Here is a 24,056-nt window from a genome sequence, read left to right as displayed (position 1 = left end):
ACACAACACATCTCCTGTCTTTGTTTAATTCCCTCATTCTCTGCTGATGCACCCTGCACCTTCTTTCTAACCTATTCATGGAGTCTGGCACTTCCAACCATGGTTCTCCTGCCAAACGCCAGAAGCTCACCCCAAAGGCCCATGAGCTGGGGGTGATGCGCCAGTCCACCGACAATGGCTCTGCATCTTTCCTAGGCTCGTCCAGTGGTATTCACTTCATTCGCGTTGTCTACAATGCATTTGCTCGTCGGTCTGCCCATCTAAGTCAGCCCCAACAGGCCTCCAAAGAGACCCAAGTTCCTGGAGAGGACGACCAGCTGCATGATCAAGACCATCGGCAGCGACCTGATCTGTGGCTACCGCATGAACTGAGTCTCCAGGCAACAACGGCGATATTCTCCTTTGATACACTGGTGCAATGGACGCGCGGCTACTTTGAGAATTGGCACTCAATGTTCCCATTCCTGTCTGGCCCAGCGTTCCTGGTGATCCTCGAGCACATTAGTCGTGATGGGTTCGGCAACCTCTCCATTGCAGATGGGATCCTCGTGCGCTCAATTGTGTCAATTTCCCTAATGGACCGCCGGCATAGCAACTCCAGCGTCCAGAGCCCTGTTCCAAAAGCTTTGGTCTTCCGTTCTGTTCATCAGGCCATGGAAAGCTTATACACTTTGTTCTGCGAACCACCCACTGTGCCCATTCTCCAAGCTGCCTTTGGCGTCCAGCTGTTTCTTACATCTCTTCTTCGACTCAACGCTGCTTCACGGGTTGGTGGAGTCATCATTCGCACTGCCTTCCATCTGGGCCTACACCGCTGCCCTGCGAGATTTTCCTTCAGTCTCTCGGAGACGGCTACTCGGCGCCGGCTATTCTGGTCCATCTACTGCCTCGAGAGGTATCTTTCTCAAGCACTAGGCACCCCGCTCGGCATACAAGATGATGATATCGATGTGTGCTACCCGAATGCTGAAATCCATGGGCAGGTAGATGAAGGTATTTTCACATCCCCCTCAACAAGCCGTATCTCATTTCTCGCAGATCAGAGACTTCGGTTGCTTGGCCACCTCGCAAAATTTGCACGAGTCCGTGGACGCATCATCGAGCTGCGCAACAAGTCAATCATCCACAGAGAAGACTCTATCGATGCGACCCAAGCACTTCACGGGGAGCTAACCCACTGGTGGAACGAGGTCTACGATGATGTCTATCCTATTGAACACGACGATCCCAATGCGGCAATGCCAACCTCCATAACACTCTTTCACCGTCTCCTACTCATTGTTTTACGTCACGAGGCCATCATCTCCATGAATCGCCCGCTGCTGGCTGCCGAGGCATCCTCTCCCGAATACCGCACCGCCATACAGATCTGCATCGAGTCCTCGCGATCTCTCCTCACAACTCTACGACAGTATCTAACCTCTAATCCGTCTGTACCGCTAATATGGCCATCTTTCACTTGGGCTGTGTGGATGAGCTGTCTCGTCCTCATCTACGCTGCTTGGGAGGGCGAGTTTCCTCCTTCCTCTGCATCTAGGTACGCCAAAAGCGGCCTTTTCATCCTGCAAAACCTCTCTCGTCGCGGCAACACCTGGCCCCAAACCTGCATCGAAGCCATCCGTGACCTCGACGCCGCTCTTACTACCACAGAACAACAGACCCCCCGACCAAATACCGGTAATGATCAAGAAGCGAAAATAAGGGCATCCGGTACAGTCGAAACGTTTGAATCTGGAATGTCTCTTGACCACCAACACCTACAACAAACTCCTACTGCGCCCGGAGAAGGAATCCTCCCAACGCCCTTCGCACCCGTACAAGCAGGCAATCAATGGAGCAACACATCCATGATCTTCGGAAATCAGTCGATGAACAACCTGGGCGCAGCCTCAGGGCTAGGACTGGGGTTCGTACTCCCAGATTTCTCACTTAACGGTGGCGGTGGTGAAGAGGGTTTCGGGATAGGCGATTTTTGGAGTTTGGCGGATGGTCCATGGTTGATTGACGAGAACTACGGCTTTGCAGAAAGTATGCAAAACCCTGGTTCGGCACTGTGAATTACGTACCAACATTGACATTGGGGGATTTGGTGCGTGGGACTGCGAGATATTGTTTCGGTTTAGTGGGCCGGACAAAGACACCTCCGGCGGACATGTCTTGTCCGGTGCGGGGGTGAGGTCGGAGATTTATTCAAAAGAACTGGAGAAACGCGAAAAAGTACTTATATGGCCGAATTCCTTTTCTTCTGCTAATCTCAACTGCCAGAAATTGATCCTTCCCAAGTTTGTTGAGAGTCGACAGCAAAATGACCAAGTCGTACAGCATCGCTACCATCCCCGCCGACGGCATCGGCCCCGAGGTCATTGACGCCGGTGTCACGGTCCTCAAGGCTCTTGCCGAGAAGCTGCAGTCCTTTGAGCTCAAGTTCGAGCACTACGACTGGAGCTCTGAGACTTACAAGACCACGGGCAAGTACATTCCCGATGGCGGTTTGGAGCAACTAAAGAAGAACGACGCTATTCTGTTTGGAGCCGTCGGCGCACCAGGTATGCCCCGCATTACATTATGATATTATGCTTTTCAATACTAATAATGTAGACGTCCCCGATCACATTTCCCTCTGGGGTCTCCGTCTGTCCATCTGCCAACCCTTCCAACAATACGCCAATGTCCGCCCCACCCGCGTCCTCCGCGGCACGCAATCCCCTCTCCGCAACTGCAGCGTCGGCGATCTCGACTGGGTCATTGTCCGTGAGAACAGTGAAGGCGAGTATGCCGGACAGGGTGGTCGCTCGCACCGCGGCCACCCCTGGGAAGTCGCCACCGAGACGGCCATCTTCTCGCGCGTTGGTGTCGAGCGCATCATGCGTTTTGCTTTCGAGACCGCTGCTAGCCGCCCCCGCAAGCTCCTTACTGTTGTGACCAAGAGTAATGCCCAGCGCAACGGAATGGTCCTCTGGGATGAGGTCGCCAACATTGTGGCCAAGGACTTCCCTCAAGTCACTGTTGATAAGATGCTTGTTGACGCCATGACCACGCGCATGGTCCTCAAGCCCGAGAGCTTGGACACCATTGTTGCCAGCAACCTCGTAAGTCTTTCCACATTGTTTTTCCACATGTCTTACTAATCGTATACAGCACGCCGACATCCTCTCCGACCTCGCTGCCGCCCTCGCCGGCTCCATCGGTATCGCACCCACATCTAACCTCGACCCAACCCGCCAAAACCCCTCCATGTTCGAACCCATCCACGGCTCCGCCTTTGACATCACAGGCAAGGGCGTTGCCAACCCCGTCGCAACCTTCTGGACCGCCGCCGAAATGCTCGAGTGGCTCGGCCAAAAGCCCGCCGCCGACAAGCTGATGCAGTGCGTCGAGCGCGTCTGCGAGGCCGGTGTCCTGACCGCTGATCTCGGCGGCAAGGCCACGACTGTAGAGGTCACATCTGCTGTTGTCGAGGAGATCAAGCGTCTTTAGTTTCGTTGTATTATAGCCATACCATACTACCCAAGCCATGTCGATCATGTTTGAAAATGAATAGAATGAATGATGATTGCATCCACCCAACTGTTTCTGACTTAGTGCTTCGATGGCGTCACCCTCCACCAAGGCTTATTCTTCTCAACTATCATCTCCCTCCCTTTTCGCTTAGCAAGCCACTCCCCCCTCATCCCCTCCCCGACACGGTCAACGTCCCTCCCGCGCTCAGGAAACTCCTCAACAGACATTGACCGCGCGAATCGTTCGACTAGTTCAACCAGACCAAGCGTAATCGGCACAAGTAATAACAGCCCAAGAGCGAAGAACTCGTCCGCGTACCGCTCGAAGAACTGGTAGGGCGATTGACTTGTGCTTAGGGCGATGGTGTAGCTTGCGTTGAGGGTCTGTACAGGTGGAAGAGGTTTGATTTGCGAGATGTTCTTGTTGGTGGGTGGAATGAGTGTTCCGTGGTTGATTTTGAGCGTTGGAACTGACTGTATTGAGCTCGAGCTAGGTGTGTCGGAATTGGAGTTGGAGTATCCATTGTTGTTGATCGGCGGTATGGAAAGCGCAGTCGAAAGCGACAGTAAACTAAATAGAGCGAAAAAATTCATATTGACTGTGCGAGAAGAGAACCCAACGTCGAAACGAGAGAATATGGAGACGAGAAAAGACCCTGAAACCCTGCATAACCCAAGCTTCCTCCCAAGCACCTTTATATTCGATCCTTTCGGGGTCTGGGCGGGATTGTCTATTGACGGTTCATGAAGGGCGCCAGGGCCCCGTGGAGCTTCGTGGACTGTTATTGGTTGAAATCTACTTCACGCGATTTTAGGTGTGACACTAGGCTATGGTATCTTCACTTGGGTTTCAACTACCTACTGTAAGTCCTATCCACTTTCAATTTGATACATAAGATGATTACTCATTCATGGCATGGTTCATGCTCACTTTTGAGCTTGGGCCTTCATGCAGGGAGCGTTCTGGTTCCTGTTGCCAGTCGCAGCCGCAGCTCCGCTCTCACCCTCAACCCGCTGCTCAGGCCTTGCCGCAACACCATCCTGCATCGACTTCATATGCGAAAAGTCATAAGTGTCTTCGCCCATACTCCAAGCCATAACACCACCAAGGCCCTCGGCATCAACGATGTCCTTAAACTTGCGCGTCATGAGCTCGGGGGTATCCCAAGTCCAGAAGATATTGTAATCGGCGTCGAACCAGTACGCTCCGCCGAGCTCCTCGTCAACTTTGCCATTGGTCATTGCGCGCTGGAAACGTTCTGTGGGATCGAAGGGCGACGTGCACTCTCCGTAGTGATGCAGGCAGTTTTCCCCGCAGTATTCGTCGGTTGTTCCGCTGTGAATGAATTAGCTATTGTTATCTGTTTGGGGTATAGGTATCAAAACTCACCAGCTTCCCCAGATACTGCAACATGTCCCCTCAGGGCATTTGATTCCTGTTTCTATGCCGCAGCCCTGGTCAGTTGACACGGTGAGGTTCGCGGGCACTTCGATCGGAATCATGTACTCTGGTTCAAAGGTTCTGACTCCAGAGTTTTTGAGGTCTTCTCCCTGTTCACCCTCCATGGGCACGGTTGGGCAGCCCAGGGGTTGATCTGCGCAGTCCGCATTTGCTTCAACAGGAAAATATTTGGCGTAATAGGCCATGCCGAGGTTGAGCTTCTCCGGTGGAGCACCAATCTCCTTGTACGCCTTTATGGAATCCAGCGAGCCGATGACAGAGGAATGGTGCTTCGTGACGTTGTCCCTGCGATTCATGAGATCATAAGACATGACATTGACCATATCAACATGAGGCCAGATCTTGGGTCCCAACTCGGCAGTGTAAGCTATCATGTCCCCTCTCTTTCCGGGTGTCGCAATAGAAAGAAGCTTCTCATCACCAATAACCTTTCTCAAAGCCTGGATGAACAGCGGAAACGTCTCAACCTCGTTGACCTTCTCGCTGTTGGGATGAACCTTGTAGTCGTCTCCGTTACCACCGGGGTACTCCCAGTCGATATCGACACCATCGAAGCCCGTGGTTTCAAGCATGGCGGCTACATTTTTCGCGAATCGGTCGCGGGATGTTTCGTCCTTTGCGATCTCGGAGAATTCAGCAGTCGGGCCCCAGCCGCCGACAGCGACCGAGACTTTCGCATCGGGGGAGAGGTGGCCGCGCATTGTCTCGAGGGACACGGGTAGTTGGACGGGTGGTGGGGTGTCCATGCTCAGGTTGCCGGCTGGGACAAAGCCCATAACTGCGTGGGAGATTCCTTGTGTTTGGTCTTTGCCGGGGAGGTTCTTGAAGTGGTATCTAACTCGGCGAGTTAGCGACAGCTTGTACAGGGGTAAAAAAGAAACGTAATACTCACTGATCCATGTACATCACGAAGCGAAGGCCAGCAACGCACTGGGCAGCCACCAGAGCCAGAGTAGCGTACTTCAGCGTCATTTTGATTATATTCTTTCTTTTTCTCAGTTCGAACACAGCAAAAATGAAGCTGAGAGCAGCAGAATGCTCTGGCTAAATACTCCTCCGAGAAGGCGCTTAAAACACAGAGTCAGGATAGAGACAAGGCTGCTTGCTTGCTCAAAGAGCTCCTAAGGCCGAAACCGAGACTGAAAGGCGGACGGTGTTTGGAAGATCCTCGTTGTAAGCGCGCAACACAAAGCGAACAGGGGCTCAAACCAGTTAAGTAGGACAGGGACAGGAGGCGATAACTGGAATGCTTCATGTTTGGCGCTTGCAGAGAGCAAAAGTGTCACTTGGCAAATGTGTTGAAGAGGTATGTTGAGGTATGTTGTGGGCAGGGCAACATTCAAGAGCGGAGTGCTTTGATGGCATGGATGACGGATGGTATGTAGCGTGGATGATTATGTCAGGTTGAGGTATTTCCAAGCCCAAGAGAAATGATCTAAATACTTCTTACGGCCCAGATCCTTGGAGGCGCTGTTTGTGTATGGCGCAGGTCTCGGTGCAGGTCTTGCATCAATGAAGGTGTCTGAAGAACAAGGTCCAGCGGCTAAGAATGTCAGGCACAAAGGCGCATTCCACCCCGGTATGCTTACTACACTCACGATGTCGCAAAAGCTCTAAGCTGTAGCGGGATCACATAAAGAAGCACAACTCGAAGAATCATTGTAGTAATATTTATTAATAAGAATAAACCAACGGGTATCACGCGCAGCTCAGTCCCAATGCCGTCGAATAATCGGTCGAGCAGGGTCCCAGGGCCCAGAGACAACATTCTTGTACTTCTGGAGACTAATCAACCACCAACTACACCCGCCCATCGTCAACGCCGTCAGGATACTGCCCAGGAAAGACCCGATTATCGCGCCCATCCAACCTCCGCGTAATGTGACCCCAACCGCTCCACCAGCGAACATGACTAGGGTAAGAGTCAAGGATATGTGTCCTTTCCAAGATATGTGGCGCAGTTGCCGTCGAAAAATAGGAAAGAGGCCAAACACTTCGATGGAGAAGAGCATAAGGCTAAACACGTGCGTTGTAGACGGTAGACGCGATGCAAGCACTGTTGATGCCATGACCGCTGCGTTTGTAGATAGAGATGCAGGGAACTTTGTGGCGCCCGCGCCTTCTCCGCTGCCGTAGTCAAAGGAGAATATGTTCATAATTAATAGCCAGCAGCTCATCGCCCAGATAGAATCACTGGCAGTCGATTTGGTAAGTGATTTCAATATCGGGCTCAGCCCGAGTAGTGAAAAGTATATTAAAAAAGCCGACTTGACGGTAGAAAGCCGCTGTCGATTTCGCGAAAGAAATGACTGAGCCTGCCAACTTTGAGACAGGGATGGGCCGACCGAGCCATTCGCGTAGCCCAGGGGTGAACCTGGAGGGGGCGAGCCCGGTTCTTGCGCGGTAAACGAATCCAAACTCAGTCCGGTACTCTGTCGTCTTAATGGTCCTGGTTCATTTTGTGTTATTCCCAGTCCGAGGCCATGTACCTGGTTCTCTTTTTGTCCGTTCGGTCTCTGGTTGGGCGGATTACCTGAGCTTGTCATGGAACTTGAGCTCGACCCATCATCTCCTTCTGCCGAGTTTTCTGCAGCTCTCCTGGCCTCTGCATGTTCTGTAAATGCCCACCAGTCCCAAAGTATCCAGCCGACAGCAGTCCCAGCACTACCCCAGCAAACCACCGAGACAGGGCTCATCCGGCCTTGGACAATCCCAACGAAGCAGCAGACAAATATAGCCACGGAGCAGACATGCTGTACAATAACGGTAGAGTCGGCGACCAGAGGCCAAAAGTCATAAGGACGTACGCGGGGGTTTCGTTGGAGGTGGTCAAGGAAGGTCTCGGTATCAGTGTAGTTGTCCGGATCTAACAAATTAGCCATCGCAGATTCCAATTTGATAGGATCACATACATGACTGCTTCACCCAAAGCAACTTCTTCCAAGCACCCTTCCGCTTCTTCCGCAAACCCGTCCCTCGAAGCTTCCGATTCTCCTTGCGCGCAACAGCTCCCGGTACCGCGGGCGGAGGTCGCAACGCCGCAACAGAGGCAGCTGTTGCAGCACCCCCGCTCAGGGGCCGGATCGGATCATCATAGTTTGAACTTCCAGGTCGACTCCGGAGGAGCGACGGGGAGTAATATGCGTCTTCAGGGGCGAGGCGAGTGGGATCGGGTAGGGCGCGTTGCTCCGCGGAGGTAGGTCTGAGCCCGCCTGTGCGGTTGGGATGGGTTTCAACGGGGACTGGAGGTGGAACGGGGGGCGGCGAATCAGGCAGAGAAGGCATCGAGGCAGCCTGAGTTTTATGCGCGGAGCATGGTTGTAGTTGCGTAGTTGAGGTTGGAAGCAGCTCGGCGAGAAGACGGGGACGGAGATGGAGAGAGCCCGGAAATAAACTTGTTGCTAAAATCGGGGGGTGGCCGTACGGGGTTTAGCGCCTTCCAGATGGAGGATGGTGTTGACAATCTTATCGCCGTGTCGCCGCGGCTTGGCTTTGCTTCTATGAGCTCCATGTGCTTCAGGGTCCTAATATCCGAAGAGTACGTATAATAATTCCGACTTTTCATATGTATAGTCTATGGTTGGACAAGCCCAACTTCAATGGTCAACGGCTTCCCCAACTCCCTAGCAACTTCTTGAGCCTTCCGTACAAGCAGACTATACTCCCCCTCGCTCCCTGCAAAGAGGTAGTGCTGTTCTGACCGTGAAGCGAATTGACAACAGAGAACCTCCACCTTGGCATTGCGATCAAGGATTTTGTAGAAAGAGGTCGCCTTTTCGAAAAGTGCCTTGCTCGTTTGGCATTCTTCCACGGGGAAATCGCGCGCATGTTGTACCGTAAACTTGAAGAACGTCAATTTGAACAGCAGCTCCGGGCCTTGACGCGGATCTATAGATGGCCTAGCTGTGACACTTGTCTGCTGAGTCTGCTTCTGAGCGGCCGCCTGGGCTTCCCCATCCTCGTCATCCGACTCGTCCGTAGTCTCTGCATCACTCGAAGAGCTATCTGTCTCCTCCGAGCTTGATTGTGCGTCTTCCCTAAGGTCCGCTTGAAGTCTCTTGCTTTGACGCAATTTTGTCGGCCCTTGAGTCGCTGTTCGTTTCCGCAATGACGACCGAGGCGATGGTTGTGACGTCTGCGTGGTATTCTGTTGTTGCTGCTGCGGCGACTGCACCGGCCTCACCGAGTTGAGCCGCTTATCCAGCTCCGTCCAAGCTTCAGGCTGATACTCAAGGTCCTCCATCCGGTCTGTAAAGTGCCGAATGATACTAGGCACCGCCTCCGGCTCAAACCCTTTCTCTGAACTCACCCAAGCCTTTAGGTACGTGCCAAACTTTCCCGAATATGTAAAGTAACTCGAGACTAGCCGCACCGTGCCGTCCGAGAATCGTGCAGCAGCAATTCCATATGTAGCCGGAGCCTTGACATTGAAATGCGTCAGCGACACTTCCTTCCCTTCACGGTTAAAAGCCCGCGACGGTCGCACCCCATTCGACGGGTTGTATGTGTATTTGCATGGTGGTACTTGACGTCCGTTCTTGTCGTGCCATGTTTCCAGAGCCGCTTTCAGCTCAGCGGGGAGTGCGACGGGTGTGTCTGTCCATCTTGATTCTGCGATGATGGTGTGCTTTGGCCGTCGTGACTGTGATTGCGATTGTGCTTGCGGTTGCGGTTCGGATGGTCGGTCTGAGGGTTCGGGCCGTGTGTGGTGTAATAAACGTCTGATTGTTGACAGGGGGATATTTGATTCGACGGAGCCTTCACGCTCCCTTTTGATATTGGCCGCAGGGTTTGTAGTCGGGTCAGCAGAATCTATATTGGAATGAGGCACATGTTAGCGGAAACGCGAGCACGGAGCATGGACGCGTTGGACAAGATTACTTGCTTGTTGCCATTTTTTTCAAAATTGTAACTGTTTTGGGCTCTGTTTGTGGAGCAAAGGAAGTACCGGACTTTTGGCAATGGAAATTCAATTCCAACGAGAGCAATTAGGAAATCTTGTATATTTGAAGAAGTAAAATATTCAAGACAGGGGTCTAGCTGCCTCGCCGCGGATCAACCGAGAGTCTTGGCGTGGCCGGAAGTCTGGGACGCGCAGGCGAGCAGTCACAAATGACACTGGATGATGAGGACCTGGGTTTGTGATATAGGCTCAATCAAAAGGTCAAGACCCAATGCTATTCATCGCAGAATGAGGGATAAAGTCTATTTACAGGTACTCGGTACACTCAAGCATAGTATCAAGTCCATACTTCGCATCTGGACTTCTCACAAAATATATGTTGCTAACAGCATTGTGAGTATACACTTTGATACATTTTTAAGCAATGTATTTCTATATGCAAATGTATGATTGTCGTCCTCTATCCCTGATAATTGTAGAATGATACGAGCCGAAAGCTTTCGTAGGGTCATGTAACTTGAATGCGAAAACCCAATAGCTCAGCAAAAGTAAACCCAAAACATTACCATGTACTCTTTATTGTGAGAAAAAAACGCGCTTGCCAAAAAAAAAATGTTCTGTGAAATCCGACCCGCAGAAATCCATGCCCGGCAAGCATAAGAATGAGTGAGACCAAGATGCACTAAAATGTCAAGATGATCACGGGTATCAAACGCTCAAATGTGGTGTTTGAGGGGGCCGATGATTGCCGACCCCCTCATTGATGTCTTATTCAGTTCCCATTGGGAGCCGTGTGCTCGTCGATGCTGTTTCTGCGGCCCCAGTTTACTGGCTTCCGGCGTAGGAATGCACCAACCGAGCCAATATAGCCTTCGTGGCGGAGGAAGTACGCTTGCTTCTCGCCCTTGGACCAGAAACGAATGGCATATGACAAGGTGTTCATCGTTTGTCGGTGTCCTCGAATGAACGATCCGCCAAAGTAGATGTGCTTGACTTGGTGCTTCTCTGATTGGAGATATGCGATTTGTCCGATGTTGTTACTGATACAGTCAGTAGTAGTCCTTCCATCAGAGCAGCCAAATATCCTACCTGATGGCGTATAGTAAGCTTCGGCTCATGTCTTCGTGTTTGAAGATGAGGCTGTCGTCGGCTTCTCCGGCTCCATTCTGCTGTAGTTCCTCCTTCATCTCGTCCCGCTCATTCTGCAAGCGAAAAACCTTGCCGAATGTGCTAGCGATAGCAGTGCTCTTGAGACCAATTTTTCCATAGTCCATGCCGTAGATGTCGCCCACCAGCATGTCAACGCCGGCGTTGTCCCCTCGGTCGGCCATTGCGAGCATATCGTCAAAAGTTCGTGCACCTGTCAATAAAGACATGATCCCCCAAAATGTTCCGCCACCTAGATGCGTTCCTCCAACACGTTGGAATTGTTTTGGCCCGGAGACCTTGATCATGGAAACACCGGAACCGATGTTCACCAACAGATACGGGTATACATCCGGTCGGGCCTCGGCAAATTGCATCGGCTCGGTTTCGCTATATGTGAATATCTCGTTCGGTATCTCGGTGATGAAAAAGTCGAGACCTAGATAGAGATCGAGTTAGCTGCTGACTGCTGGCTTGTCTCTGAGGGCAAATTCGAACCATACCCGTAATAAGGCATTCCATCTCATCCTCCCGCATAATGTCCACGTTCAATGTCTCCTTGAGCTTGTCGTAGTACTTGTATGCACCTCCGCCAGTAGCCACAACGCATAATTCGTCTTTTGACCCGCCATTGACATTCTCGTGCTCTTCCTTGAGTTGTTTTATGAAATCCAGGCAAAGGTTTATCCGGTCGGTCTCGAAATTGATAAAGTTCAGTCGGCCGCCATTGTCCGGTGAGTCCAGTTCGCGTGTAAAGTAAACTAGTTTCGCTAGCGAACCGCCGATCTACGGAGAATCGCAATCAGTTGTCAGTTACACAGCGTGCTTCATAGAGGATGCGTCAAAAGTGCGATTGCGGGGAGCGCGGAAGGTGCGGGGAACCGCAGAGGCAAGAAAAAAAAGGGATCTCACATCGACGGCGACATGGCTCACGACGCCTGTGTGGTGAGGTAGACGAATGTCCTGACCCTCATAGTGAACGCCCTCAGCCCTTACAGGGCTCTTGGAGCGTGGGTCATCGTCAACAATAAAAGCGCCCTTGACATTGATCTTGACGGTCCCAGGGTTGGTGATGGCTTGTTCAAGCCGAGGGGTCCGGGCGGGTGTAGGATCCGTAGAGGACATGATGCTTTCGCGACGGGTCTGGGGTAGAAGTTGAGGGAGAATTGGCGTCGAGGGACAGCTTGTTCACATGAAGAGCAGAAAAGTGTTCAATTATTCAGGAGCTGATATTCTTTCGCATGTCGAATGTCGGCGGTATGGAGAATCCCGTGATGGTCCGTACGGCGTATATCTCCTTCTGCCCGGAATTTGTTGAGAGCTTGGGTGGAACCAAACTGGGAAGGCCGAGGATAAGCTGCCCTCCGCTAATCAGTCCCGCGGTATCCGTTCTTCGCAGTGGTAGCCGAAAGAGCTCCGTCGGTGTCATTTTAAGCCCTTTGGCAGCTTTCCTTTGAACGAAGGATTCGGTCGCTGCTCAGAAAGATGGAGATGACGTCTACCAATTGCGAGGAGCTGTGTCCTCAGGCACCAATATTGTGACCTTGACGCTCAAGTGAAAGAAGGGAAAAGACCGCCCTTATGCAATCGCGAATTCGACATCTGCCCTTTTCACTTGTCAATTGAGCTTCAGTGGAAAAAGTTCATTATGCCCATCAGGTTCTGTTTGAAGAGTAGTATATACGAGAGGAATACCAGAGCCATCGCAGCTCCAAGGCATGAATTCTTCCATTTCGATAATTGATCACGGCGTTGACTTCGAAATTCCAAGCTGAAGATAATTATTCTCAGCGAGTTGCCTTTTGGCCAGCTTCCTGTGATTATCTGCTTCAGAGCTTGACCGGCCAGGCGAACAAACGCAAATACCCGTCACCATGTACATATCCGAGACTGCTTCGCTCAAAAGCAAGAAATCAGCAAGAGTTCTTCATTTGACAAAGATCTGTGCTCCCCTACACTGAAACATGTTCTTTCTTAGGATCCATAGGCCGGTAATGGGTCTTTTTGGGAGTCCTGCTGCCTTGACACCCACTCACTGCCTGCCTCTATACATCTAGGTGTAGACGGGTTGTATAGCTTCATCTCCGAAAACAATCCAGTACTACAACTTACTTTGAATATCATTCCGTTGCATAGGCTGTCACTAATGGAGAGTATCTCACATTTACGAGACATTGGCTGGTGTTGCTTAGGTGTTTGTCACTGCTTCAAAACATGCTCACAACCTGAGACCTGGCACTCTTCCTCCTGCTTCCACTAGTCACTTGTGTTGAGCTTGCCTCTTCTATTATTTACCTTCTTCTCCTCCATCTTCATCTTCTTTCTATTTCTCCCCTCCGTTTTTCATCCCCTCTCCATCCTCTCTCATCCACAACGATTCAACTCTGGCTCTACCTTCAATAAGATCTTTACATCTCAATCTGATTTTCAATTCAGCTGCTTGCTCTCCGAGTTTCGACCTCATTCACTGACTTCATTTGAATAAATCAGGGTAACACTTCCTGTCATAATGGATGACAACTTTCAGGTGTTGTCCTTGAAAGGCGCCCTTGTGGATGTCAGCAACGCCCTGAACAACAAGAACACCGAGGCCTCAGCTATCGCTCGTCAAAAGGGCTGGGTAGCCCCGGAGGATTACAATTACGAAAAGTACATCCACACTACACAGGAGAGGCCTACTGAGACGACTGAATTCGGCACGACTGTTGAGAACGGTGAGAATGGTGAGAACGGTGCGAGCCTGGAGGAAGACTCAGATCCCCAGTGGGCAGCCAATGCTGCAAAGTATGAGTGGAACGGTGAGTATGGCGATGTTGGTCCCGCGAATCCTCGCCTCGAGGAGCAGCTCTTTCGCAGCGATTTTATTAATCGAACTGGTCTTAAGATTGGAAAGTAAGTACATTCCATTGTCGTGTCTTTAATCCATACACTGACCGAGGAAAGCTTGCGAAACATCGAGGTCATTGCTGAGAGTCATGAGCGACCCAACCCCATCAAAGACGTAAGTACACATTCCTTCGCCAGAGATATCTAGCAATGACACCCCTTCTAGTTTGCCGACGCCGGCCTTCACCCGATCATTCGTGAGAACATCAAACTTTGCGGCTACGACTCCCCAACGCCAATCCAGGCATACGCAATCCCAGCCGTCACGACCTCCCATGACTTGATTGCCATTGCCCAAACTGGTTTGTCATAATAAGTATCTGAAATATGTTCATCATGCTAACAAGCCTAGGTTCCGGTAAAACGGCCGCATTCTTGATTCCCGTACTTTCTCAACTGATGGGAAAGGCAAAGAAGCTGGCGGCACGGCGGCCTGATCTAGGGGCCGGCTTCAACCCTGCCGTTGACGCTGTCCGTGCCGAACCTCTAGTGCTAATCGTTGCTCCAACCCGTGAGCTGGCAACCCAAATTTTTGATGAAGCACGCCGCCTGTGCTACCGCTCTATGCTACGTCCTTGCGTGGTATATGGTGGTGCTCCTGTCCGTGACCAACGCGATGAATTGCACAAAGGCTGCGATATCCTGATTGGTACTCCGGGAAGACTTCTCGATTTCATGGATAAACCGCATATCCTTTCTCTTTGCCGTGTCAAGTATGCCATATTGTCATCGGGCTTTGAGCCATGCTAACTCACCCTTTAGGTACACCATAATCGACGAGGCCGACGAACTCTTACAATCAGACTGGGAGTCGGACTTCACCAAGATTATGTCTGGTGGAGGTACAGCCCTTTAACCTTTCCCATTCTTTCCTGATACTGATGAGCACAGATGTCAACGAGGACGCAGACCACAGATATATGATGTTCTCTGCGACCTTCAACCGGGAATGCCGCGAGCTTGCTCGCAAGTATCTCGCTGACGACCACGTACGCGTGCGCATCGGCCGTCCTGGAAGCACTCACATGAACGTCGACCAGAACGTATGTCTTCCAATCCCACAAATACTTTATTACAGCCTACTAATCATCGTCTTGACCCTAGATCGTCTATGCTGAACCCCACCTTAAGAAGCAGTGCCTCTACGATCTGCTTCTCGCCATGCCGCCATCTCGAACTCTGGTTTTCGTCAACTCCAAGGCTCAAGCTGATCTCATCGACGATTACCTGTACAATCTAGGCATGCCTAGCACGTCCATCCACGCCGACCGTACCCAACGGGAGCGCGAGGACGCTTTGTTAGTTGATTCTACTGCTTAGACGAATTTATGCTAATGTCCTTTAGGAGGTCTTTCCGGGCGGCTAGGACACCGATTCTAATTGCCACAGGGGTCTCTGCTCGCGGCTTGGACATCAAGAATGTCATGCATGTGATCAACTTTGATCTTCCCAGCGCTATGCACGGCGGTATCACCGAGTACATCCACCGCATTGGTAAGTGGCTTTCCTTTTCTGTTACGCCTATCTTTTTCATTCAACTCTTAACACATTCTAGGCCGCACTGCTCGTATCGGAAATGAAGGGCTTGCCACTTCCTTCTACAGCGAAAGGGACTCCGACATTGCTCCCGACCTTGTCAAGATCCTAATGGAGAGCAAGCAGAATATCCCAGACTTTCTATCGGACTACAAGCCTGCTGGGGAGGTTGTCAACTTCCACGACGACACAGACGATGAGGGAGGTGACGCGAATTACGATGCCAATGGCAACACCGGTGGTTGGGGTGGCGTTCAATTAACCCCTGACGACGCAGCTCCTGACGCTTCTGCCGGCTGGGAGTAGTTTGTGCCTCTGTTGTGTCTCGAAATACATCAGTTCCAGAACTACACCTTGTTCTCCAGTCAGGAAAGTTTGTTTTCTGTGGTTCTTTACTCTAATTCTCTTATTTTTTTTTTGCTTTTCTAATTTCTACTTTATCACAGCCTCCCCGTGAGAGAGAACGACGTCTTGTCTTTAATGGGATATGAAGCCTAGCTTTGAAATCTAATGCATAAGATTCAATGTTTCAGTGGCAGCTTACCACCGTCTAGACATTTATTGTAGGTAAGTAGGTAACCTAGTTTCCTAATGCAATCGAAATCGGCCCAGCGTTGCTCCTTCCTCTTCTAGATAAATTAGGTCTCTTCAGATATCCCGAGTGGAGGAACACAATGATGCGCCGTTCTCATCTTCGCAGACGCCTCAACTATTTGCAGAGTATTGCTAGTCTCCATCATCACACATTCTGCAGGGACATTGCGGATGACATTATGAGGCACATGGTGTCCTTCACCCGAGCCATTCTGGCATTGAGCCCGCTCCTTCTTGCTTCTGCGCTCCAGCTCCTCCCTCCGCCACCCATTCCTGTGAATTTCACAACCGTCTTTATCCAGAACGAGACAATTCCCCATGAGCATCCGAAAAACAGGACCTCCGCTCTGGTCATCGACTCCTTCACCGATCCAGAACGCAACGATCATGGATTCTGGCATGGTCCCAGCACCTACCTGGCGAGCGAGCCTGGAAATGGCTACGTACGTCTCTTTCCTTCGGATCCGGACCAAAACTACCACACTGAGCTTGGTCCTGCTACCTGTTTCGACATGCGGCCTTACAAAAACATGTACCTCCATGTGGTCTTCTCGGGGTCGACAAAGTTCAGCATCTCCTTGAATCAGCACAACGAGAAATGTGATTCTCGCCGCAGCCCTTTCCTCGAGTCGTGGGACAGTATCGAGACAGAGCGGTACGCCAGAGGGAACGATATATACGTGCCTCTCAACCATTTCAGCATCGATCAGGCTCGGACGGTATCGGTTTCTTTCCACGGGTTCTTCTCTCAGGAGACATTGACACTATACAAGGTCGAAATCGTGCCAGAACTACCCTGGGGCTTTTATATACCCCCCAAGCTTGAGACAGGAAAGTTGTTTCTTCACTGTACAAAGCCAAATTCCTTTGCTTTTGGTATCGATGATGGGTTGCCGAGCTTGGTGCACGATGTCATGAAGATCTTGGAGGAAGAGGAGATCTCGGTAACCTTTTTTGTCGTTGGCGCTGGGCTTCGTGACAAGGAGGCAAACTTCTCTGGAGTGTACACAGAGATGTTGGAAAGGGGGCATCAGATTGCTCTCCACTCCGATACCCATCAACAGTGAGTGTTTTCTCAGTTAATAGTCTTGAGACACGGCTAACACCCGCAAAGGATAGAGGCCCTTGATACAGTGAAGGCCATCGACGAAGAAATCGTACACAATATAGAGACCTTTCAGAGAATACTTGGTATTGAATGTAAGCGAAATTGTTCTTTCTTTTCCCTGAGTTACCCCTGCTGACCCCGACAGCGCGCTACTTCCGTCCGCCCTACGGCACCGTTGGTGCAAGAACCCGGCAGCGGCTGGCAGCATATGTCAAAGATCCCCATATAATCAATTGGAGTGTCGATGTCGAAGACTGGCTGTGGGCAAAGAGCAAAACTCCAGAACGACAGCGTGATGCCTTTTTCCGAGACGTGGGCCGAGGAGGTAACTTGGTCGTGATGCACTATCTTCACCCGTCGACCGTCAAATACTTCCGAGAATTCATTCGCTTCGTCAAAAGCCTCAATATGGATATCATGCGGGTGGACCAGTGCCTGGAGGACCCTGACAGTCCACCATGGGACCCAGCACGAACCCGTGCTCCTGCGCGTGGAAGATACAGGGTTCAATCGAACAGACAACGAGAGAAAGAGGCGGATAAGGCCGCTTGACGCTGAAAACACCGAGTGAAAGAGTTGGAAGGGAGAAGTTTGCTTTTGGGAACATGATATGAATTATTCCGTAAGGATAAACGATAGGCTCACTAACCAACGCCGAGCTGTATGACCAATCCTTAGCACCCACATGGTTAGATCTGATGTGTCTATAAGTACAAAAGAAAAGAAAAGAAAAGAAAAGAAAAGAAAAGAAAAGAAAAGAAAAGAAAAGAAAAGAAAAGAAAAGAAAAGAAAAGAAAAGAATAAAACGAGTTGTCGCTTTTATAAAAGAATTCAAATGATTTCGTCCGGCGAAAAATCGAGTGAAGAGAATAGGATACCCAATCAAACTCCAAAATCAGGACGAGGGCATTTAGGCGCCTGCTCAACCATCTTATCGATCTTATTGAGGATCCAACCAGACCTCACGCCCAGGTTCTTCGACCCAAGTCGCGGTGTAGCACCAGTATAGCACTTGCCATCACGCATAACAAACTGCACGCATTCGACGGCTCCCTCACAGTAAGACTGACATTCCTGGAACGTAATCAGCGTCGGCTGTTCCTGGTCGCTGAGATTATCCCAGTTATCGCGGACGCTCGAGAGTTCGGGGAAGATGAGCTCTTTGAAGACGTCGCTGTGGAGAAGGACGGGTCTTGAGCCCTGCATGAGACAAAGCGTTAGTGACAACCCCAAGCAGAAGGAGAAACTGGGTAAGTACCTTGGCAAGCCTCCCTCTCTCAAAATCATACAAGAACCGCACATCGCTAGGCGAGAGGTGATGGAATGCGACGGCAGGAAAACACCAGGGCTTGCGGTAAAACGTCGTCGTGAACTCGTCTAGCTCGCCGATATTTGTGTTTTGCAGGATTGGCCAGCTAAATGATAGCTGCACGCCGACGTTGGAGAGGACCTTGCCGAGCACGCAGTCGCCTGCCCAGTGCTGGTCTGTGTACTCGTGGAGCTCATCCGTTCGCTCGGCGTATTCGTCCGCCGCGAGCTTCATAGCCGGGTTCGAGAGCATGAAGCCTGATCCGCCGTGGGCGAAGATCACGTCTGCGATTTGCGTCTCCGTGCCAATGTAGTGTGGTTTTCTGGCGTCAAAGTGTGAGAGCCAGGCGAGGAGGGTAGGCCACGAGTAATAAGTGTCTGCCTCCATGAAGACGAACCACTTGGCGTCGGGCTTGTGCTCGTACGCCTCCTTGACCATCGGGAGGAACTTCCATTTATCCAGCTTCCAGCCTGGGTTGTTCGGTTTGCCGATGGCGGAGTTGGCCTCGTCCGCAAAGTCGTGCGACTCGAGGCCCTCGCGGCCGCGCTTGGTAAGGCGGTTGTAGATTTGGAAGTCGGGATTGTTTTGCTTGACGAGCGGGTCGACATTGCGGAAGGCGTCGTGAATTTGGACGTCGCCTATTTTCTCCTCAAAGTCGGAGTAGATGACGTAGTTGGGGATGCAGCGGAGGGTGGTCTGGAAGTGTACTGGGACTTTCTCGAGGGCCTCGGTCACTCCGGTTTTCATGATCACGAGGATGTCCTCGATGCCGGGGAGAGGTGGACATGTCGGTATTTGTGAAACCTGACTGGAGCTGGGGTGTGCATTGTCGTGGGCGGAGGTTGAGGAGGTGGTGGTCGTTGTGGAGGGAATAGAGCCGTATGTGAAATGGTAGACGAGGAAGAGGGAGAGGACAGTTGCGACGACGGCGATGCGGCGACGGATGCCGCGGTGAGAGCTCATGCTTACTGACTCGGCTTTCGGTGGCGGACTTGGTGCGATCCTAGAACTATTGTAATTGTGAACCGATCGAGTTTCGAGAGGAAGCGGGCATTCTTTCGCCTTCCTTGTGGTAAGCGCTCAGAGTGAAAGGATGAGGGGCGCTTAAGAAGCGGCAGGAGAAGCGGACGGTGAAGAAAGGGGAGTTGAAGATCGACGTTGATGGTTCTTTTTAAAGGAGAGAGTATGGAGGATCATCGGCCCACGCCTCACAACGAGGGGAGCTGTCGCAGATCGAGGAGCTTGCGATGACGCGTTTAGCCCGTTTCACAAGTAAAGAAAGCAAACGTCAGCGCCTGAAACTGGGCCACTGTGGAGCAGCTGGTCGAGATTTGCAAGCGAAGTGTAAGCCAAGATGAACAGTCAGTTAGTGAAGAGAGAGAGATCCACGAACAAAGGGGGAGCTCACAGTTCATATTCTGACTGCAGCTCTTGAACATCAGGCCGGCGCATTGGTCCTGGACGGCAGGAATGTCGATCCTGAAACTCAGCTCACTTCAAGTTGACCATCATTCCTGGCCAATTCCAAATTTGGGGGAGGAAACATTTGGTCCGCGGGATCGGACTGGTGGATCTGCCTTGTCCAAGTGCCAAGTCTGCACAATGTGATTACTAACGCCTGGGTATAAGTTCAGCACAACGGCACCTGGAGAGAAGTGGCACGGGATGCATTTCCAGTTTCCACATTTCCACAATTCTGGTCTGCAGACCTAGTGGGCTGCCTACAGTATTAGTCCTCTAAATACTGACGTACGATTCTGACTGGCTGGGAGTGTTGTCACTCAAAGTCCGCGCAATAAATGGGGTGGAATTGACAATATATATTTAGTAGTGCCTACGTAGCCCGCTATACCACACATGACATTGCTTGGCGGCGGAGGCTGCGTACATGAGCTACAAATCAAGACAGAGCAATGGGTACAGGCGACAAACATCCGAAGGTAACAGCTACTATAGTATGAAATTGGTGGTTGAGCTGGTACCATCCCTCACCTACCCGACAGCTTATCCCATCGGCGGCCTTGCGCATATCACCAGAGCCAAAAGCGAAGCACTCAGACTTCTACAGTTGGCGCCTGTCCGTGAGAAGGAGCATCGAACAGTGATATCTGAGCCCAGGCAGGATGAGCCGTAACGGCGAGGTTATCGACAGACCGGATCCCCTGCCCGTCAGAGACCAGAATATACTCTGCCCCAATCGCGATGACGTTCTGGAGACGAACATGATCATAATTATTGTCGAAGCGCCACAAGGCTTGTTGACAATTGTGGGTATCGATGCAGTCTTGCGTATATGAGCTGAACCAGGAATAGGTGCCTGCACTGCCGATATTGATGTTTTGGCTCTCCGTGATGATGACCGCCCAGGCCTCATCGCAGCCGTTGAAATTTCCTCCACTGCAGCTGTAAGCTGGATCCGAGCCAAAGACACCAACCTGGCTAGCGAATGGTGCTGGTGGTCTGGGGTTTGGCTGGTAGTAAGGAGGTTCTGTCTGAATCATCGTCGTAAAGATGTTTTGTGCTCGGTGGAAATTGTACTGATAGAACACAGCATGCTCTGAAGATGTGCCATACAGCCAAGTAGCGGAGGTGCTCTCAATGAGTGTTCCACGAGCGACATATACACTCACTTGTTCCTATACACCTATCAGAAAAGTGGCTGGTCGAGGTCTCGGGAAAACACTGACCAGATCATTGTAGGCATCATTAAGATCAGGATCACTGTTAAAGGCACTGGATCAGTTACTAGTAACGGACAGAGAAGTCGAACATACTCAATCATGTGGTCGGCCACCCAGAGCCACATATTCTCAAAGTACCCCGAGGCCCTAGGAGTGACATGTAGCATAAGACTTGCTGCCTGACAGGATGCCGGATTGGTGCCAGTTGACAAGGCAGGACATTCCTGCGGCGTCAAGGATGTCCCAGTGGCGCCACCGATGCGTGCATGGACATCTAATTTAGAAAAGATGATTGTTAGTGTTTGCTAGTACAGTGTTGACCTGACATAACATACCCCATAGAGCAGCAGCACCAGGGCTTGCGGCTCTAACGTTCCATTCCATGAGTACAGCTCCAGCAGTTCCCCCTCTTGTTGTCAAGATCAGGTCTTGCATTTCTACAGTTCCAACATCACCCTCATTGCCGATTTTTAGCATGACCCGAGGGTTACTAGCGCAGATAATTTAGTGACATATACCTTTGAGGATTTGGAAAAGCGCACCTTGCGTTGGAGAATCTGCTCCCAGAAGCGACAAATTGTGACCAGGCTTCCCCATGTATTTTGGCATCCTTGGGGACGATGACTGTGTCTGTCAGAATGTAGGTACCGGCATCGACAAAAATGATTCTGTTGCCGCTTCCATATTGATTCAGTGCCCTTTGAATAGCCACAGTATCATCCGTCACACCGTCGCCTAGATGAGTCAACCAGTCAGTCAAAGAAGAGGAAGGAAACTGATGGGGAACTAACCTCTGACGCCAAGGGACTTGAGCTGAACAAAATCTGCGATTGGCCTGTTTGCATACTGATTCTTTGCTCGCTCAAGGTACGGAGCATTGTTCAGACCGTCAACCCTGCTTCCCAACAGTGAACTTTCCCGAGGGTATGATAAAGAAGCCCCAGCGGTCCAAGACCGAGTATTACCAGTGTATGTAGGCCCGAGTACCCAGCTGTCGTAGTAGCCTGCTCCTAAGTACTGTCGACCTGAAGTGTCAACAATAGGCCCATCAATTCGAGTGTTGTCCAACACCAGTCCCGTTGTGCCGGACCCGGGAGTGGCCGATGCAGGTGCTATAATGACCGCGGTAGTCACGTCGGTAAATCTAGAGTCGATGAAGGAGACCGAGCCAACATTTCCACCCCCGCCATCATTGATCAGGCGAAACCCGACGTCCGCCCCTTGAATATTTAGGGACTTCCAAACCCAGGCCCAGTCCCAGATAATCTGCACGGCAGTTGCACAGCCAATGAACGTCATTCGATGGGCACTGAACTGCTGATTCCCGCCATCTTTTCTATATCAGTAACGACACCGTCAATCGTACGCTTTGGTCATCGGACTCACAAAAGCCAAAGTTGCCACCGCGAAAGGTAACATCTGACATGAATCCGCCGCTGCCGTTTTCAGAGTCTGTTTAGTGTCAGTAAAGTAGATTATTGAGTCAAGGCAAACAAACAAATTCCCTGTTGTGTTGTTCCCGTTGTGGCCACTAGCTCTACATCCTGCAAGCTGGTCGCCTGAGCGATTTGATAGTGAAGAGCACAGACGTACGCGTTTGGATCGGTGGCAGTTATGTCGATGCGGAGATTGCGTATCTGGCTGTAGAAACGTGCCGTGGTGACATAGTATTCAGCGTCCCCACCATCAGGCCCAGTACCGCCGACATATTGGTTTGTTGAGAGCACTCCAAGACCGACAAAACTGTTCGCTGCCCTGATGGTAGGCCAGTCATTCGCCTGAGGCTATTAGTAAAGAACAAAAGTGAGCGCTGTAGGAATGATGAACTTGCATCGCCTATGATCTGTGTTGCAAACAAGACTTCAATGGTACTGGAAACGAGATATGTCCCTGGAGGAAAGTACACAATTGCGTTTTTCCGCGTCGATCCATTGCACCTGGCACCGCAACGATTGCCATCGTTGATTGCGGCCTGAATGGCAGCAGTAGAGTCAGATGCACCTGTTGGATCGGCATGATAATCGTCGACAACATTGCGGAAGACCTGTGAGGGATAAGTGGTTGAGGTAAAGTCACTACGACGAAATGGGAAGGCACGTGCTCACCTTGTACTGCGGATCGTTTCCCCAAGGCACCGTCCCTTGTCTCTGGATGTCCTTCATCCAGAACGTCCCTGCAGCTCGCTTGGCAAGCTTTGATAACCCATTGCCCAGTTGGCCTGCAACATCTGCCTCTGCCACAACTGCTGCAGCATGTGCAATCTCCTCGGTTATGTGCAGCAGAGGGGGATACTCTCCGTCGCCCCTTCGCGTCCGATTTGCAGCAGTCTTGAGACGACCAGCTTCACGTATGGGGTGATCCAGTCGGGCTTTGTTGAGATGTGTCATTTCCGCGATGGACGCCTTGACAATATGGCGGGCTTCATCGATACTGGCCTCGGTGGTGTCGGTCAACAGCGGCTGAAGATTTCTGACAGCATCATTGGTATCAAATACAGACTCATATTCTATCTCTGGCAATTTCAGAAAATTATCGACAGTTGGGATCGCACTGCCAAGGACCTGCATAAAGATGCAAGCCCCTAGAAGGCTTGTCAACTGATGAAGCAGCATGTTGCATGGGATTAATACCCTCTGAAGGTATATCCTGTAACAGCAGACAATCCCAATGCAAAAAGAAGAGAATGGGTATTCGGTGAGTATAACATGCGCCGAGAGATGTTGACTACAGGACTCCTTCAACAATGGTCCCAGATGCTACGCGCGGTCAAGTTTGGCAGGTCGAGCACCTTCCTTCTTATACGGCCCCAGATCGAGGCTTCCAATTCGGGAAAAAAGGCAAATATAACCCGGAGGTCATCGTTACACTGACACCAGAGCGTATGACCTCGATATTTCCAAAGCCGTTGGACACCACACAGCCTGGGGTTGT

At 51.1% G+C, this 24,056-nt stretch overlaps 12 protein-coding genes across 12 annotated transcripts; 5 read left to right on the top strand and 7 right to left on the bottom strand.

Moving 5' to 3' along the window:
• The first annotated feature begins 13 nt into the window (after positions 1-13).
• On the top strand, positions 14-2,181 carry BDV14DRAFT_71006 (CeGAL family transcription factor). The gene is made up of 2 exons (XM_073777341.1): positions 14-993; positions 1,039-2,181. The coding sequence occupies exons 1-2, from the start codon at positions 78-80 to the stop codon at positions 2,055-2,057; spliced, it is 1,935 nt and encodes a 644-aa protein (XP_073633164.1). The 5' UTR covers positions 14-77; the 3' UTR covers positions 2,058-2,181.
• BDV14DRAFT_70999 (putative tartrate dehydrogenase) lies at positions 2,158-3,528 on the top strand. Its single transcript, XM_073777339.1, has 4 exons — positions 2,158-2,217; positions 2,266-2,546; positions 2,599-3,089; positions 3,139-3,528. The coding sequence occupies exons 2-4, from the start codon at positions 2,306-2,308 to the stop codon at positions 3,475-3,477; spliced, it is 1,071 nt and encodes a 356-aa protein (XP_073633163.1). The 5' UTR covers positions 2,158-2,217; positions 2,266-2,305; the 3' UTR covers positions 3,478-3,528.
• Positions 3,354-4,328, bottom strand: BDV14DRAFT_71004 (uncharacterized protein). Its single transcript, XM_073777340.1, has one exon. It carries the CDS (start codon positions 4,092-4,094, stop codon positions 3,579-3,581), a length of 516 nt encoding a protein of 171 aa, XP_073633162.1. The 5' UTR covers positions 4,095-4,328; the 3' UTR covers positions 3,354-3,578.
• Positions 4,329-4,342: 14 nt separating this feature from the next.
• Positions 4,343-6,587, bottom strand: BDV14DRAFT_164568 (glycoside hydrolase superfamily). The gene is made up of 3 exons (XM_073767199.1): positions 5,855-6,587; positions 4,891-5,796; positions 4,343-4,836 (listed from the first exon to the last, which is right to left on the bottom strand). Exons 1-3 carry the CDS (start codon positions 5,932-5,934, stop codon positions 4,428-4,430), a joined length of 1,395 nt encoding a protein of 464 aa, XP_073633161.1. The 5' UTR covers positions 5,935-6,587; the 3' UTR covers positions 4,343-4,427.
• A 24-nt stretch (positions 6,588-6,611) lies between these two features.
• Positions 6,612-8,308, bottom strand: pigc (phosphatidylinositol N-acetylglucosaminyltransferase). Its single transcript, XM_073767198.1, has 2 exons — positions 7,875-8,308; positions 6,612-7,828 (listed from the first exon to the last, which is right to left on the bottom strand). The coding sequence occupies exons 1-2, from the start codon at positions 8,245-8,247 to the stop codon at positions 6,672-6,674; spliced, it is 1,530 nt and encodes a 509-aa protein (XP_073633160.1). The 5' UTR covers positions 8,248-8,308; the 3' UTR covers positions 6,612-6,671.
• Positions 8,309-8,336: 28 nt separating this feature from the next.
• On the bottom strand, positions 8,337-9,959 carry BDV14DRAFT_164565 (uncharacterized protein). The gene is made up of 2 exons (XM_073767197.1): positions 9,848-9,959; positions 8,337-9,774 (listed from the first exon to the last, which is right to left on the bottom strand). Exons 1-2 carry the CDS (start codon positions 9,855-9,857, stop codon positions 8,537-8,539), a joined length of 1,248 nt encoding a protein of 415 aa, XP_073633159.1. The 5' UTR covers positions 9,858-9,959; the 3' UTR covers positions 8,337-8,536.
• Positions 9,960-10,084: 125 nt separating this feature from the next.
• Positions 10,085-10,324, top strand: BDV14DRAFT_164564 (uncharacterized protein; the record flags this gene model as incomplete). The annotated part of the gene is made up of 1 exon (XM_073767196.1): positions 10,085-10,324. The coding sequence occupies one exon, from the start codon at positions 10,085-10,087 to the stop codon at positions 10,313-10,315; it is 231 nt and encodes a 76-aa protein (XP_073633158.1). The 3' UTR covers positions 10,316-10,324.
• Positions 10,325-10,614: 290 nt separating this feature from the next.
• Positions 10,615-12,560, bottom strand: BDV14DRAFT_70963 (pantothenate kinase). The gene is made up of 4 exons (XM_073777338.1): positions 11,924-12,560; positions 11,515-11,797; positions 10,955-11,450; positions 10,615-10,905 (listed from the first exon to the last, which is right to left on the bottom strand). The coding sequence occupies exons 1-4, from the start codon at positions 12,134-12,136 to the stop codon at positions 10,638-10,640; spliced, it is 1,260 nt and encodes a 419-aa protein (XP_073633157.1). The 5' UTR covers positions 12,137-12,560; the 3' UTR covers positions 10,615-10,637.
• A 960-nt stretch (positions 12,561-13,520) lies between these two features.
• On the top strand, positions 13,521-15,923 carry BDV14DRAFT_209179 (DEAD/DEAH box helicase; the record flags this gene model as incomplete). The annotated part of the gene is made up of 9 exons (XM_073775584.1): positions 13,521-13,903; positions 13,955-14,012; positions 14,064-14,199; positions 14,250-14,610; positions 14,660-14,739; positions 14,789-14,940; positions 15,002-15,195; positions 15,243-15,391; positions 15,453-15,923. The coding sequence occupies 9 exons, from the start codon at positions 13,521-13,523 to the stop codon at positions 15,737-15,739; spliced, it is 1,800 nt and encodes a 599-aa protein (XP_073633156.1). The 3' UTR covers positions 15,740-15,923.
• BDV14DRAFT_164557 (uncharacterized protein) lies at positions 15,789-17,303 on the top strand. Its single transcript, XM_073767195.1, has 2 exons — positions 15,789-17,227; positions 17,281-17,303. The coding sequence occupies exon 1, from the start codon at positions 16,108-16,110 to the stop codon at positions 17,092-17,094; it is 987 nt and encodes a 328-aa protein (XP_073633155.1). The 5' UTR covers positions 15,789-16,107; the 3' UTR covers positions 17,095-17,227; positions 17,281-17,303.
• A 546-nt stretch (positions 17,304-17,849) lies between these two features.
• Positions 17,850-19,931, bottom strand: BDV14DRAFT_164553 (glycosyltransferase family 31 protein). The gene is made up of 3 exons (XM_073767194.1): positions 19,838-19,931; positions 18,394-19,764; positions 17,850-18,335 (listed from the first exon to the last, which is right to left on the bottom strand). Exons 2-3 carry the CDS (start codon positions 19,405-19,407, stop codon positions 18,018-18,020), a joined length of 1,332 nt encoding a protein of 443 aa, XP_073633154.1. The 5' UTR covers positions 19,408-19,764; positions 19,838-19,931; the 3' UTR covers positions 17,850-18,017.
• A 567-nt stretch (positions 19,932-20,498) lies between these two features.
• Positions 20,499-23,931, bottom strand: BDV14DRAFT_209177 (glycoside hydrolase family 55 protein; the record flags this gene model as incomplete). Its single annotated transcript, XM_073775583.1, has 10 exons — positions 23,231-23,931; positions 22,987-23,169; positions 22,624-22,903; positions 22,512-22,577; positions 21,917-22,456; positions 21,668-21,860; positions 21,461-21,615; positions 21,219-21,399; positions 21,132-21,165; positions 20,499-21,080 (listed from the first exon to the last, which is right to left on the bottom strand). Exons 1-10 carry the CDS (start codon positions 23,735-23,737, stop codon positions 20,499-20,501), a joined length of 2,721 nt encoding a protein of 906 aa, XP_073633153.1. The 5' UTR covers positions 23,738-23,931.
• Between the last annotated feature and the right edge of the window lie 125 nt (positions 23,932-24,056).

The sequence above is a fragment of the Aspergillus stella-maris genome, assembly GCF_047715825.1.
Source record: "Aspergillus stella-maris strain CBS 113639 unplaced genomic scaffold BDV14scaffold_3, whole genome shotgun sequence".
NCBI lineage: Eukaryota > Fungi > Ascomycota > Eurotiomycetes > Eurotiales > Aspergillaceae > Aspergillus > Aspergillus stella-maris.
Note: the sequence above shows the minus strand (reverse complement) of the source record. Positions and strands in the feature narration are given on the sequence as shown.

Bases quoted from the DNA above. Each gene is read 5' to 3' on its own strand.
- BDV14DRAFT_70999 (XM_073777339.1), top strand. From the start codon at position 2,306: ATGACCAAGTCGTACAGCATCGCTACCATCCCCGCCGACGGCATCGGC. The intron at 2,547-2,598 runs GTATGCCCCGCA...CTAATAATGTAG, and splicing joins TGGAGCCGTCGGCGCACCAG to ACGTCCCCGATCACATTTCC. The intron at 3,090-3,138 runs GTAAGTCTTTCC...AATCGTATACAG, and splicing joins CCATTGTTGCCAGCAACCTC to CACGCCGACATCCTCTCCGA.
- BDV14DRAFT_164557 (XM_073767195.1), top strand. From the start codon at position 16,108: ATGATGCGCCGTTCTCATCTTCGCAGACGCCTCAACTATTTGCAGAGT.
- BDV14DRAFT_164568 (XM_073767199.1), bottom strand. From the start codon at position 5,934: ATGACGCTGAAGTACGCTACTCTGGCTCTGGTGGCTGCCCAGTGCGTT. The intron at 5,797-5,854 runs GTGAGTATTACG...TCGCCGAGTTAG, and splicing joins TTCGTGATGTACATGGATCA to ATACCACTTCAAGAACCTCC. The intron at 4,837-4,890 runs GTGAGTTTTGAT...ATTCATTCACAG, and splicing joins TGCAGTATCTGGGGAAGCTG to CGGAACAACCGACGAATACT.
- BDV14DRAFT_70963 (XM_073777338.1), bottom strand. From the start codon at position 12,136: ATGTCCTCTACGGATCCTACACCCGCCCGGACCCCTCGGCTTGAACAA. The intron at 11,798-11,923 runs GTGAGATCCCTT...GATTCTCCGTAG, and splicing joins TGAGCCATGTCGCCGTCGAT to ATCGGCGGTTCGCTAGCGAA. The intron at 11,451-11,514 runs GTATGGTTCGAA...ATCTCTATCTAG, and splicing joins GATGGAATGCCTTATTACGG to GTCTCGACTTTTTCATCACC.
- BDV14DRAFT_71006 (XM_073777341.1), top strand. From the start codon at position 78: ATGGAGTCTGGCACTTCCAACCATGGTTCTCCTGCCAAACGCCAGAAG. The intron at 994-1,038 runs GTATTTTCACAT...CATTTCTCGCAG, and splicing joins CCATGGGCAGGTAGATGAAG to ATCAGAGACTTCGGTTGCTT.
- BDV14DRAFT_71004 (XM_073777340.1), bottom strand. From the start codon at position 4,094: ATGAATTTTTTCGCTCTATTTAGTTTACTGTCGCTTTCGACTGCGCTT.
- BDV14DRAFT_164553 (XM_073767194.1), bottom strand. From the start codon at position 19,407: ATGAGCTCTCACCGCGGCATCCGTCGCCGCATCGCCGTCGTCGCAACT. The intron at 18,336-18,393 runs GTACTTACCCAG...TGTCTCATGCAG, and splicing joins AGAGAGGGAGGCTTGCCAAG to GGCTCAAGACCCGTCCTTCT.
- pigc (XM_073767198.1), bottom strand. From the start codon at position 8,247: ATGCCTTCTCTGCCTGATTCGCCGCCCCCCGTTCCACCTCCAGTCCCC. The intron at 7,829-7,874 runs GTATGTGATCCT...CTAATTTGTTAG, and splicing joins GCTTTGGGTGAAGCAGTCAT to ATCCGGACAACTACACTGAT.